Source organism: Salmo trutta, chromosome 14 (assembly GCF_901001165.1).
Source record: "Salmo trutta chromosome 14, fSalTru1.1, whole genome shotgun sequence".
In the NCBI taxonomy this organism is placed as follows: Eukaryota; Metazoa; Chordata; class Actinopteri; order Salmoniformes; family Salmonidae; genus Salmo; species Salmo trutta.
This window is the reverse complement of record NC_042970.1, coordinates 60,993,594-61,007,336: the sequence shown is the minus strand read 5'-3', so window position 1 is coordinate 61,007,336 and position 13,743 is coordinate 60,993,594. Positions and strand designations below refer to the sequence as shown.

The 13,743-nt window shown below is 41.3% G+C and overlaps 1 protein-coding gene across 1 annotated transcript in view; it reads right to left on the bottom strand.

Moving 5' to 3' along the window:
• LOC115208518 (uncharacterized) overlaps window positions 1-13,743 on the bottom strand; it is a 48,311-nt gene that overhangs the window by 7,670 nt on the left and 26,898 nt on the right. The window contains exons 7-18 of the mRNA XM_029776644.1: window positions 11,367-11,442; window positions 10,926-11,062; window positions 10,730-10,823; window positions 10,341-10,415; window positions 8,310-8,459; window positions 7,877-8,086; window positions 7,694-7,756; window positions 7,466-7,591; window positions 6,869-7,021; window positions 1,084-1,301; window positions 678-861; window positions 331-489 (exon numbers count right to left, since the gene is read on the bottom strand). Coding sequence (XP_029632504.1) covers window positions 331-489; window positions 678-861; window positions 1,084-1,301; window positions 6,869-7,021; window positions 7,466-7,591; window positions 7,694-7,756; window positions 7,877-8,086; window positions 8,310-8,459; window positions 10,341-10,415; window positions 10,730-10,823; window positions 10,926-11,062; window positions 11,367-11,442 — 1,645 coding nt within the window. The remainder of the gene's footprint in view (window positions 1-330; window positions 490-677; window positions 862-1,083; window positions 1,302-6,868; window positions 7,022-7,465; window positions 7,592-7,693; window positions 7,757-7,876; window positions 8,087-8,309; window positions 8,460-10,340; window positions 10,416-10,729; window positions 10,824-10,925; window positions 11,063-11,366; window positions 11,443-13,743) is intronic.

Genomic DNA, 13,743 nt, shown 5'->3' with positions numbered 1-13,743 from the left:
TATTTTAAAAAAATTATTCAAGGGTTTTGTGCAAAAAGCCTTGACCCTTAGGAGCATATTTTGCCAAGATTTGGGCAGGTAGAACATCATCAGAAAGCATTTGGTCTTCTATACACATTATTACGGTAGCTTCACAACAGCGATGTAGTTCAGTGCTTTAAATGTGTCTAATTTCAATAGAACAATGGTATTGTTCTGAAAGAATTTGTTACAACGAATAAATATCATATTGGTGTGAAAGCAGGGATATCCTTTTTTTATTTATTTATTCATTCATCATTATTATTATAATTATTATACCTTTTTTAGGGGGTAGCAGGGATATCCTACCTGGGGTTGACCTTGTGAAAATCTGGTTGCGTCTCCTTGAGGGGCATCACTTCTTCTTGAATCGCTTGACCTCTCCCGACCCAGCTGGTCTTTCTGTGCCCTCCAGTACACCAGGATCCGTCCCAGCATGCTTTGCAGTTCCTCAGTCCTCTCCTTTATCTGTATAAAACAGTTGCCAGATATTTTCAGTCTCTTCTAATGGTTGGGTCATTGGGGTTTGTGCAACTAGGCTAGTTCCATTTTTTAAAAACAAGTGAAAGTACAAATCATTGAATTAATCAGTCTTTTCAAAGGCTGTGGTCCACAGGGCAAAATATGTTTGTGACCCCTGTTGTAAAAGAACTCACAATATCTGCCAAGTGATGTCGCTCCTTGATAAGCTTCTGCCCAGCAACAGCGAGCTTGTCAAACTCGTCAAACTTCTGCTCTATCGTCATATCTAGCTCAGATGGAACACTTGATTCTGCCAATCTCCACTGCTGGACTGAAGCCTCTGAGAAAATGCAAGTCTCCGTGTCCTCTGTCCATGAGCTGTAGGGGAGACATCAGAGAGAGAGAGAGAGAAAGAAAGAGGTAGGTACATTGTGTAGGTACATTGTGGTTATTACAATAAACATAATAAGCATATTCATGAGCACTAAACATATACATGTGCATTATTCAGGACAAAACAGGCACAACATTTCAGTTGTATCAAGAACTAATTGTACCAATAACAATATTTGACATCCTACTGTATGTGTAATTGCTCACATCATGGCCAGGTAGGCCCTAAGAAAGTCTTTCAGTTGTTGAAGTTGTTGGAGGTTGCATTGGTTCTCTGCCATGCTCCAGCCCAACTCCACCCAAGCTTGCTGGGTCGCAAGAATGTCCTCCCGCAAAGCCCCTGTCATGTCAGGTAGGAGGACCTGTAGTCGCAAAGCCAGTCCCTCCATCTCTTCCACCTCCTCTTTTATGACCTGATAGTCCCTCTGAAAGAAGATCATACTGTATGTTTTATGTGGAACAATTACACTTTTGCAGGTGACTTGAATATTCTTGCATCAGAGTTTAAGCCTGACAGAGGCTCAAAACCAATCAAATTTAGCGAGTTCTTAACTAATAACGCCTGTCATAATCTTATGCTAGATAATGGACATAGGGTTGCATTCTGCTATGAAAACAAAATCTATATTTTTTTTCCAGGTCTTTCATTCTACAGAGGGCTACCATGGCTAGTATGATTGAACTCATCATGTACCATGACTGGATAGGCAAGCATACACTATTGACAGGTATCTGCTGGATAGTTTGAGAGAACTATCCTTTCATTAATGATGTTTGGAGTTTTAACACAGGTGTAAAGTCTATGAATCTGAGATGAGATCTGACAATTCAAAGAAAAAAAGTTGAATACAATGCATTAGAGTTAAAGCAAACTGAAGCATACACAATATCTCTGAAGATAGTGGACTATACAGTGCATTCAGAAAGTATTCAGACCCCTTGACTTTTTCTACATTTTGTTACGTTAGACTTATTCTAAAATGGATGAAATAGTTTCCCGCCTCATCAATCTACACACAATACCCCAAAGCAAAAACATGTTTTTATGATTACAGCCTTGAGTCTTCTTAGGTATGATGCCTCAAGCTTGGCACACCTATATTTGGGGAGTTTCTCCCATTCTTCTCTGCAGATCCTCTCAAGCTCTGTCAGGTTGGATGGGGAGCGTCGCTGCACAGCTATTTTCTGGTCTCTCCAGAGATGTACAAGTCCGGCATCTGTCTGGGCCACTCATGGAGATATTGAGACTTGTCCCGAAGCCACTCCTGTATTGTCTTGGCTGTGTGCTTAGGGTCGTTGTCCTGTTTGAAGGTGAACCTTCGCCCCAGTCTAAGGTCCTGAGTGCTCTGGAGCAGGATTTCATTAAGGATCTCTCTGTACTTTGCTCCGTTCATCTTCGCCTCGATCCTGACTAGTCTCCTAGTCCTTGACTAGTCATCCCACGGCATGATGCTGCCACCACCATGCTTCACCATAGGGATGGTGTCAGGTTTCCTCCAGAAGTGACGCTTGGCATTCAGGCCAAAGAATTAAATCTTGGTTTCATCAGACCAGAGAATCTTGTTTCTCATGGTCCGAATCCTTTGGTGCCTTTTTGGCAACTCCAAGTGGGGTGTCATGTGCCTTTTACTGAGGAGTGGCTTCCGTCTGGCCACTCTACCATAAAGGCCTGATTGGTGGAGTGCTGCAGACATGGTTGTCCTTCTGGAAGGTTCTCCCATCTCCACAGAGAAACTCTGGAGCTCTGTCAAAGTGACTATTGGGTTCTTGTTCACCTCCCTGACCAAGGCCCTTCTCCCCCAATTGCTCAGTTTTTGTCCGGGCGACCAGCTCTAGGAAGAGTTTTGGTGCTTCCAAACTTCTTCCATTTAAGAATGATGGAGGCCGGCCTCCCGAGTGGCGCAGCGGTCTAAGGCGCTGCATCGCAGTGCTTGAGGCATCACTACAGACCCGGGTTCGATCCCAGGCTGTGTCACAGCCAGCCATGACCGGGAGACCCATGATGTGGTGCACAATAATGTAGAAAATATTAAAAATAAAGAAAAACACTTGAATAAGTAGGTGTTCTAAAACTTTTGACCGGTAGTGTATGTATGTATGTATGTATGTATGTATGTATGTATGTATGTACAGTTCAATTCTGAAGTTTACATACTTTAAATGTATTTGTCCAAGGTGTAAGTTTTTCACAATTCTTGACATTTAATCCTAGTAAAAATTACCTGTTTTAGGTCAGTTAGGATCACCACTTTATTTTAATAATGTGAAATGTTAGAATAATACTAGAGAGAACGATTTAGTTCAGCTTTCATTTCTTTCATCACATTCCCAGTGGGTCAGAAGTTTCTGGGCGGCAGGTAGCCTAGTGGTTAGAGTATTGGACTAGTAACTGAAAGGTTGCAAGATCAAATCCCTGAGCTGACAAGGTAAAAATCTGTTGTTCTGCCCCTGAACAAGGCAGTAAACACACTGTTCCTAGGCTGTCATTGAAAGTAAGAATTTCTTCTTAAAACTGACTTGCCTAGTTAAATAATGGTTTAAAAAAAAGTTTACATGCACTCAATTAGTAATTGGTAGCATTGCCTTTAAATTGTTTAACTCGGGTCAAACGTTTCGGGTAGCCTTCCACAAGCTTCCCACAATAAGTTGGGTGAATTTTGTCCCATTTCTCCTGACAGAGCTGGTGTAACTGAGTCAGGTTTATAGGCCTCCTTGCTCGCACACGCTTTTTCAGTTCTGCCCACAAATTTTCTATAGGATTGAGGTCAGGGCATTGGCCACTCCAATACCTTGACTTTGTTGTCCTTAAGCCATTTTGCTACAACTTTGGATGTATGCTTGAGGTCAGTGTTCATTTGCGACCAAGCTTTAACTTTCTGACTGATGTCTTGAGATGTTGCTTCAATCTATCTACATAATTTTTCTCCCTCATGATGCCATCTATTTTGTGAAGTGCACCTCTCCCTCCTGCAGCAACGCACCCCCACAACATGATGCTGCCGCCCCCATGCTTCACGGTTGGGATGGTGTTCTTCGGCTTGCAAGCCTCCCCCTTTTTCCTCCAAACATAACAATTGTCATTATGGCCAAACAGTTCTATTTTTGTTTCATCAGACCAGAGGACACTTCTACAAAAAGTACGATCTTTGTCCCCATGTGCAGTTTCAAACCGTATTCTAGCTTTTTTTTAATGGCAGTTTTGGAGCAGTGGCTTCTTCCTTGCTGAGCGGCCTTTCAGGTTATGTCGATATAGACTTGTTTTACTGTGGATAAAGATACTTTTGTACCTGTTTCCTCCAGCATCTTCACAAGGTCCTTTGCTGTTGTTCTGGGATTGATTTACACTTTTCGTACCAAAGTACGTTCATCTCTAGGAGACAGAATGCGTCTCCTTTCTGAGCAATATGACAGCTGTGGGGTCCCATGGTGTTTATACTTGCGTACTATTGTTTGTACAGATGAACGTGGTACCTTCAGGCGTTTGGAAACTGCTCCCAAGGATGAACCAAACCTTTTTTCTGATGATGCCAATTAGCCTATCAGAAGCTTCTAAAGCCATAACATAATTTTCTGGAATTCTCTAAGCTGTTTAAAGGCACAGTCAACTTAGTGTATGTAAACTTCTGACCCACTGGGATTGTAATACAGTGAATTATAAGTGAAATAATCTGTCTGTAAACAATTGTTGGAAAAATTACTTGTCATGCACAAAGTAGACGTCTTAACCGACTTGCCAACACTATAGTTTGTTAACAAGAAATGTGTCTAGTGGTTGAAAAACGAGTTTTAATGACTCCAGCCTAAGTTTGTAAACTTCCGACTTCAAGTGTGTGTGTGTGTGTGTGTGTGTGTGTGTGTGTGTGTGTGTGTGTGTGTGTGTGTGTGTGTATTCATACAGTACCAGTCAAAGGTTTGGACTCACCTACTCATTCAAGGGTTTTTCTTTATTTATACTATTTTCAACATTGTAGAATAATAGTGAAGACATCAAAACTATGAATAACACATATGAAATCATGTAGTGACCAAAAAAGTGTTATACAAATCAAAATATATTTTATATTTGAGATTCTTCAAAGTAGCCACCATTTGCATTGATGACAGCTTTGCACACTCTTGGCATTCTCTCAACCAGCTTCACCTGTAATGCTTTTCCAATATTATGGCAAGAATAGCTCAAATAAGCAAAGAGAAACGACAGTTCATTACTTTCAGACATGAAGGTCGGTCAATACACAAAACCAAGCGCTATGATGAACCTGGCTCTCATGAGGACCACCACAGGAAAAGAAGACCCAGAGTTACCTCTGCTGCAGAGGATGTTCATTAGCTTTACCAGCCTCAGAAATTGCAGCCCAAATAAATTATTCACAATTAACAGACATCTCAACATCAACTGTTCAGAGGAGACTGCGTGAAAAAACAAAACAATACTAAAGTACAACAATAATAATAAGAGACTTGCTTGGGCCAAGAAACTCAAGCAATGGACCGGTGGAAATCTGTCGTTTGGTATGATGAGTCCAAATTTGAGACTTTTGGTTCCAACCGCCTTGTCTTTGTGAGATGCAGAGTAGGTGAACGGATGATCACCACATGTGTAGTTCCCACCGTGAAGCATGGAGGAGGAGGTGTGATGGTGTGGGGGTGCTTTGCTGGTGACACTGTGATTTATTTAGAATTCAAGGCACACTTAACCAGCATTGCTACCACAGCATTCTTCAGCGATACGCCATCCCATCTGGTTTGGGCTTAGTGGGACTATCATTTGTTTTTCAACAGGATAATGACCCAACCCACCCCCAGGCTGTGTAAGGGATATTTGACCTGGCCTCCACAATCACCAAACCTCAACCCAATTCAGATGGTTTGGGATGAGTTGGACCACAGAGTGAAGGAAAAGCAGCCAACAAGTGCTCAGCATATGTGGGAACTCCTTCAAGACTGTTGGAAAATCATTCCAGGTGAAGCTGGTTGAATGGCAAGAGTGTGCAAAGCTGTCATCAAGGCAAAGGATGGCTACTTAGATTATTCAAAAATATATACTTCAACCCGATTTTAAAATGCTGTGGCATGACCTCGAGAGTGGTTCACACCAGATATCCTAAGAATATTCCTGAACTGAAACAGTTTTGTAAAGATGACTGGTCCAAAATTCCATCTGACCGTTGTGCAGGTCTGATCCGCAACTACAGAAAACGTTTGGTTGAGTTTATTGCTGCCAAAGGAGGGTCAACCAGTTATTAAATCCAAGGGTTCACATACTTTTTCCACCCTACACTACGAATGTTTACACGGTGTGTTCAATAAAGACATGAAAACGTATAATTGTGTGTTAGTATAAGCAGACTGTCTATTGTGACTTAGATGAAGATGAGATCAAATTTTAGGGCAAATTTATGTAGAAATCCAGGTTCACACTTTCTTGCCTGTGTGTGTGTGTGTGTGTGTGTGTGTGTGTGTGTGTGTGTGTGCGTGCACTACCGTTCAAAAGCTTGGGGTTACTTAGAAATGTCCTTGTTTTTTAAAGAAAAGCAATTTTTGGGGGGGAGCTTCATTAAACAGCAAAACACCAGTCTCAATGTCAACAGTGAAGAGGCGTCTCCAGGATGCGGGCCTTCTTTTTGATTGCTTCTTTAATCAGAACAACAATTTTCAGCTGTGCTAACATAATTGCAAAAGGGTTTTCTAATGATCAATTAGCCTTTTAAAATGATAAACTTGGATTAGCTAACACAACGTGCCATTGGAACACAGGAGTGATGGTTGCTGATAATGGGCCTCTGTACGCCTATGTAGATATTCCGTTAAAAATCAGCCTTTTCCAGCTACAATAGTTATTTACAACATTAACAATGTCTACACTGTATTTCTGATCAATTTGATGTTATTTTAATGGACAAAAAATGTGCTTTTCTTTCAAAAACAAGGATATTTCTAAGTGACCCCAAACCTTTGAACGGTTGTGTGTATATACATATACTGTATATACCTCTAGCTCATCCTGTTGCTCCTGCAGCCCCTCGAGTTCAGAACTATAGGGCTCACATCTGACCGCCATGTCTGTCTCAGTGTCCAGAATGTCCATGCTGAACTCTGCACACCTGGACAAGAGCTGGTTGATGTGCAGCGTCAGTGTTGAGTGCTAGTAGGAGAGAAGAGAGGGGGCATCACAGATTTTATTTGATCTAATAGGTAAAAAATCACTTTGTGCTTGTAGAATTTCGCAAACTGAAAACTAGTAACAGAAACAGCCTGATTTTATGAGCATTGACTGGTTACACTACTTCAACCAGTCAATGCTAGTAAAATCAGGCTATGTTTCTGTTTCTATTGTTCAGTTTGTAAAACTCTACAAGCACAGTGTGCTAATTTGTGGTGTTTTTTGTTAAAAGCAACAGAAAACAATAATATATGCCATTTAGCAGACACTTTTGTCCAAACGGACTTGCAGTCAAGCGTGCATATTTTACTTACGAGTGGTCCTGGGAATCAAACCCACTATCCTGGCGTTGCAAGAACCATGCTCTACCAACTACTAACAACAGAGGACCACATCCAAATAAAAAACTGTTCAATCAACTCCTACCTGACTCATAAGTTCTTGGGTGTCTTGACTTTGATAGAGGGAATGTCCTCTTTTCTCCACTGCTTCACCAAGGTCCTCCATAGGGTAGTCCATGCACCCCTGGTCATCCATTTGTCCAGTAAGGGTCTGCCATGATAGTCAAATAAATTACTCAGTATTTTGGTAGATTGTGGTTGTATTAATCTAGTAAGTTATCTGGTGATAGAATTTGAGTGTGGTTAGCTTTGCCTGCAAGGCCAGTGACCATGTCTTGTTGAGGTCTAATGGGAGTTTTAGTGGGAGTGTCTGTATCTAGAAAAAAAACACACCCCCACCTTCCTTTTATGGAGGTTTGAGAAAACAGAGTTGCAAAAAGGACATGAATAAAGCGGTATTGGAAAACCACGTAAACGGATAAAGCTGAAACCTTACCTGTCGCTCTACCTCACAATGATCAAAGTTTTCATCCTGGTCAAGACACCTCAGCAGTTCTGTCAGCATTCCTCTGTCGTTTTCCTCCAATGTCTCAGAGAGATCCTTGACATCTGGGACGCTCCAGAATTCCACGTTTTCCGTGGTTGCACTGTATTCTGACAGGCGTCCTTCGAGCCGATCCTTGTCTGTCTCATGATTGTCATCAATCTACAAAGGATAGCATGGATTTGTCTTCAATGCTGCATAAATTGTCCTCTGGGGACCAAAGAGCATCTCAGAACAGGAGTGCTGATCTAGGGTCAGGTCCCCCTATCCATGTAATCTTATTAATTAATATCTAAAATACATAACTCATCCTACATCAGCACTCATACTTTGAGACACTATGAATACAAGCCCAGACCAGTATGTAGACACAAATAATCAATACCTCCAAGTTGAGCCTCTCAGAGCTGTTTGAATAAATCATGCTTCTATGAAGTCTTCTCCTCAGAACTTCCCATAACGTTTCCACTTGGCCAAGGAGATCTTCCATCTTCATACAACCTTGGTGCTGGCCTTGGGTTGACCCTGGCTTTTCCTGTCCCAAAGCAAGGAACATGAATGTTTGCTCTAGTCTAGTATGTCATTTTGTAGGATAAAATAAAATAATTTATTCATTTCTGAATTGTAAATTATATTAATGAATTGGATAATCCTGATAATGAAAGTAGTGTCCTTGATTTATCAGATCAATTTAAACCCTTTGCCAGAATTAATGACCCCAACTCTGATAGCCCCTGCAAATCTCATCATATATATACTGAACAAAAATATAAAACGCAACATGCAACAATTTCAAAGGTTTTACCAAGTTTACAGTTCATATAAGGAAGTCATTCAATTGAAATAAATTAATTAGGCCCTAATCTATGGATTTCACATGACTGGAAATACAGATATGGATCTGTTGGTCACAGATACCTTTAATAAATGTAGGTGCATGGATCAGAAAACCAGTCAGTATCTGGTGTGACCACCATTTTCCTCATGCAGCGAAACACATCTCCTTCGCATAGAGCTGATCAGGCTGTTGATTGTGGCCCGTGGAATGCTGTCCCACTCCTCTTCAATGGCTGTGCGAAGTTGCTGGATATTGGCGGGAACTGGAACACGCTGTCGTATTCCCAAACATTCAATGAATGGCATGTCTGGTGAGTATGCAGGCCATGGAAGAACTGGGACATTTGCAGCTTCCAATAATTGTGTATAGATCCTTGCGACACAGGGCTGTGCATTTTAACGCTGAAACATGAGGTTATGGCGGCAGATGAATGGCACAACAATGGGTCTCAGGATCTCGTCATGGCATTCAAATTGGCATCGGTAAAATGCAATTTTATTTGTTGTCCGTAGCTTATGCCTGCGGCTGAGCGGTTTGCTGATATCAACAGCATAACAGCATAACCCCACCGACACCATGGGGCACTCTGTTCACAATGTTGACATCAGCAAACCGCTCACCCGCACAATGCCATACACGCTATTTGCCATCTGCCCAGTACAGTTGAAACCGGGATTCATCCATGAAGAGCACACTTCTCCAGTGTGCCATCTAAGGTGAGCATTTGCACACTGAAGTCGGTTATGACACCAAATTGCAGTCAGGTAAAGACCCTGGTGAGGATGACGAGCAAGCAGATGAGCTTCCCTGAGACGGTTTCTGACAGTTTGTGCAGAATTTCTTTCGGTTGTGCAAACCCACAGTTTCATCAGCTGTCTGAGTGGCTGGTCTCAGACGATCCCGCAGGTGAAGAAGCTGGATGTAGATGTCCTGGGTTGGCGTGGTTACACGTGGTCTGCGGTTGTGAGACCGGCTGGACATACTGCCAAATTCTCTAAAACAACGTTGGAGGCGGCTTATGGTAGAGAAATGGACATTAAATTATCTGGCAACAGCTCTGGGGGACATACCTGCAGTCAGTATACCAGTTGCACTCTCCCTCAAAACTTGAAACATCTGTGGCATTGTGTTGTGTGGCAAAACTGCACACTTTAGAGTAGCCTTTTATTGTCCCCACAACAATGTGGACCTATGTAATGATCATGCTGTTTAATCAGCTTTTTGATATGCCACACTTGTCAGGTTGATGGATTATCTTGGCAAAGGAGAAATGCTCACTAACATGGATGTAAACAAGTTTGTGCCCAAAATTTGAGAGAAATAATGTTTGTGCAAATGGAAAAAATCTGGGATCTTTTATTTCAGCTTATGAAACATGGGATCCAACACTTTACATTTATATTTTTGTTCAGTATATATTAACAAATGTACAACTTTCTGAATCCAATAGGTACCATTGCAAGGACTGAATATTATGCAATGAAAAGCTACAAGATGTACTCTCTTGGACAAGTCTAAGCAGATCGTGTTCGAAACAACATTGTCCTGGTAAATATCAGCTGGCAGGTTTTTAGTCACCTCTGGACCACTCAGACTGGCTGTGTGGTGGCTGGGGGTTGACATAGCAAGGTTGTCTTTCATCCATGACAGAGTCTTCAACCATCAAGAAACAGGAAAGGAAGAGGAAATGAGGAAATGGGAGAGGAAGAGAGAAAACAAGAGGAGGAAGTGACGTTTGGTTAAGCCAGTGGGATGCATCCAGGCCCAAATTCAATCAATTGCAGATAAAGGAAATCTACAGTACACTGGGGGTTCACTCTCGATGTTTACAACCTTCAAAGTTGTAAACCCAGTTAAAATCAACACACCCTGTTTATCACTCGAACATTGCCATTGGATATTTACTCTAAAGTATTAGTACTGTTGTAGCAGACCACAAGAAACACCAGAAATCAGTCCATAACTACCTTATCAGCAGATGTGGTAGAATTTTGCAACTGAATGCCAAGTTCTGATTGGCAACCTGGAGAACAAGTGTTCAAATGGTTTGTCTGGTCCTTTCTGCAAAGCAAGAAAACGTTACGTTAACTTAATGTTCTGTTTAAAGTGTCATCAACAATTTCATCTGGTTTCAAAAAACAAGAAGCTGATGAAAGTCTATACCTTTGCCTCTCCACACACAGTCTTCCAGTCAAGTCATTGCTAGTGGTGTCACAGGAGACTCGGGTATAGTTTTTGGAAGGCTGTTCTTCAACTTGACTAACAGTCAGCTTCCTGGGGACCACACAGTCTTTCATGTTCTACAAAAAAGGAAATGACACAGGTCATTAGTAGGTCATGTAATTAGAGTAATTCTACTATTTTACAGAGGTATCAAGTACCACCTATTCTGATGAGTTCCTCTTTTCATAACAGTTCACCCAAATTACACCCCATATTACAAAATGACATATTCGTTTTTAATCGACTGCTTAAAAGTTAAGGAAATCTATATATAATGCTGGAATTTGGGTGAACTATCTTGATTTTGTAATTTGAATGAACTTTCACCTAAACAACTTTTAACATGAATTTCCTAGTTATTTGACAAATGGATCTGCTGACCTCGAACCCTTTGAGAGGGTTCTGTTCCTCTTTGATGTCCTTTCCTATGATCCTCTGGGCCTCATGTTCCGGATCTCTGGTTTGACTCAGTGGGCCAGGTTCATCACAGGAGAAGTCTATGGCAAGGGTGGTGGGCAAATCTGGCCACTCGCTCCTGCGTGGCAAAACATTATGGGTTACTTATTGTAACACTGGTTTTATCAATGATAGTGACCCTACCCTACCTCATTCGTAAGGCCAGTTGACACTCAGTGCTAGGTTCATTGGTAATGAAATAGAATGGTTAATGTGAGTGAATGGGCCAAAATCATGATAAAGCAAGAACAAGCTCACTGTAAAAGACCAATCTAGCACATACACTACCGGTCAAACGTTTTAGAACACATACTCATTCAAGGGATTTTCTTTATTTTTTACTATTTTCTACATTGTAGAATAATAGTGAAGACATCAAAATGATGAAATAACACATGGAATCATGTAGTAACCAAAAAAGTGTTAAACAAATCAAAAATATGTTATATTTGAGATTCTTCAAATAGCCACCCTTTGCCTTGATGACAGCTTTGCACACTCTTGGCATTCTCTCAACCAGGTTCATGAGGTAGTCACCTGTAATGCATTTCAATTAACAGGTGTGCCTTCTTAAAAGTTAATTTGAGAAATGTCTTTCCTTCTTAATGCGTTTCAGCCAATCAGTTGTGTTGTGACACGGTAGGGGGGTATACAGAAGATAGCCCTATTTGGTGAAAGACCAAGTCCATATCATGGCAAGAACAGCTCAAATAAGCAAAGAGAAACGACAGTCCATCATTACTTTAAGACGTAAAGGTCAGTCAACACGGAACATTTCAAGAACTTTGAAAGTTTCTTCAATTGCAGTTGCAAGAACCATCAAGTGCTATGATGAAACTGGCTCTCATGAGGACCAACACAGGAATGGAAGACCCGGAGTTACCTCTGCTGCAGAGTATAAGTTCATTAGAGATACCAGCCTCAGAAATTGCACCCCAAATAAATGCTTCACAGAGTTCAAGTAACAGGCACATCTGTGTGAATCAGGCTTTGTGAATCAGGCCATTATGGTTGAATTGCTGCAAAGAAACCACTACTAAAGCATACCAATAAGAAGAAGAGACTTGCTTGGGCCATGAAATATGAGCAAAGGACATTAGAAGGGTGGAAATTTGTCTTTTGGTCTGGAGTCCAAATTGGAGATTGTGGTGTGGGTGAACGGATGATCTCTGCATGTATATTTCCCACTGTAAAGCATGGAGGAGGAGGTGCTTTGCTTGTGACACTGTCTGTGATTTATTTAGAATTCAAGACACACTTAACCAGCATGGCTACCACAGCATTCTGCAGCGATACCCCATCCCATCTGGCTTGGGCTTAGTGGGACTATCATTTGTTTTTCAACTGGACAATGACCCAGCACACCTCTAGGCTGTATAAGGGCTATTTTACCAAGAAGGAGAGTGATGGAGTGTTGCATCAGATGACCTGTCCTCCACAATCACCTGACCGCAACCAAAGGGAAAGGGTGGCTATTTGAAGAATCTCAATTATAAAATATATTTACATTTGTTTTTGGTTACTACATGATTCAATATGTGTTATTTCATAGTTTTGATGTCTTCACCATTATTCTACAATGTAGAAAATAGTCTAAATAAAGAAAAACCCTTGAATGAGTTGGTGTTCAAAAACTTTGAAAGGTTTTGCATGTTGTTTTTGCTGTTGTTGTAGTTTCGGTTAGAGACCTGACTCAAAATTGTCTTGAGAAAAGTCACCGTCCGAAACGTTGACAACAATAAACATGCAGAGGTAATCGTGTGTCCGGGAATAGTCTTTTACAATTAACAATATTATGCTCATTCTCCCCAGCAAACATTGGTGTATACACCCCAGTGATACACTAGGGAAATTGTTTTTCCTGAGGCTTTTATTTCCAGCACCACAAACAAGATGAGAGAAAAGCATTGTGGTGTGGAGTGTTAAAATAAAACACATACTGTATTTAGTGCTTTTTATGTAGGCAGATTGGAAACCAAGGGGTAGATAGATGTGGGGGAGAGGTCAGAAGGGTGGACACGAAGATTGAACTCTGGTCTCCAGGGCCGTGGTACATAGCGACGGGAGTGATACCACTTAACCAAGGCTTAGCACCTATTGTCATGCATTAGAGACAATATGTCCAAAGTGGATCATTTGTAGCAGCTGCGGATGCCTCTTAATCCGTTTTACTGTATATTCTTTAGGGTTTTTGAGTCATACCCACAAGTTTGAGCACTCCTCAACATGTCTAGAGCGCTTCTGCTTGGAGACGTATCACATGACTCAGAAATCCAAGGATGAACAACACTGACTGGATCCA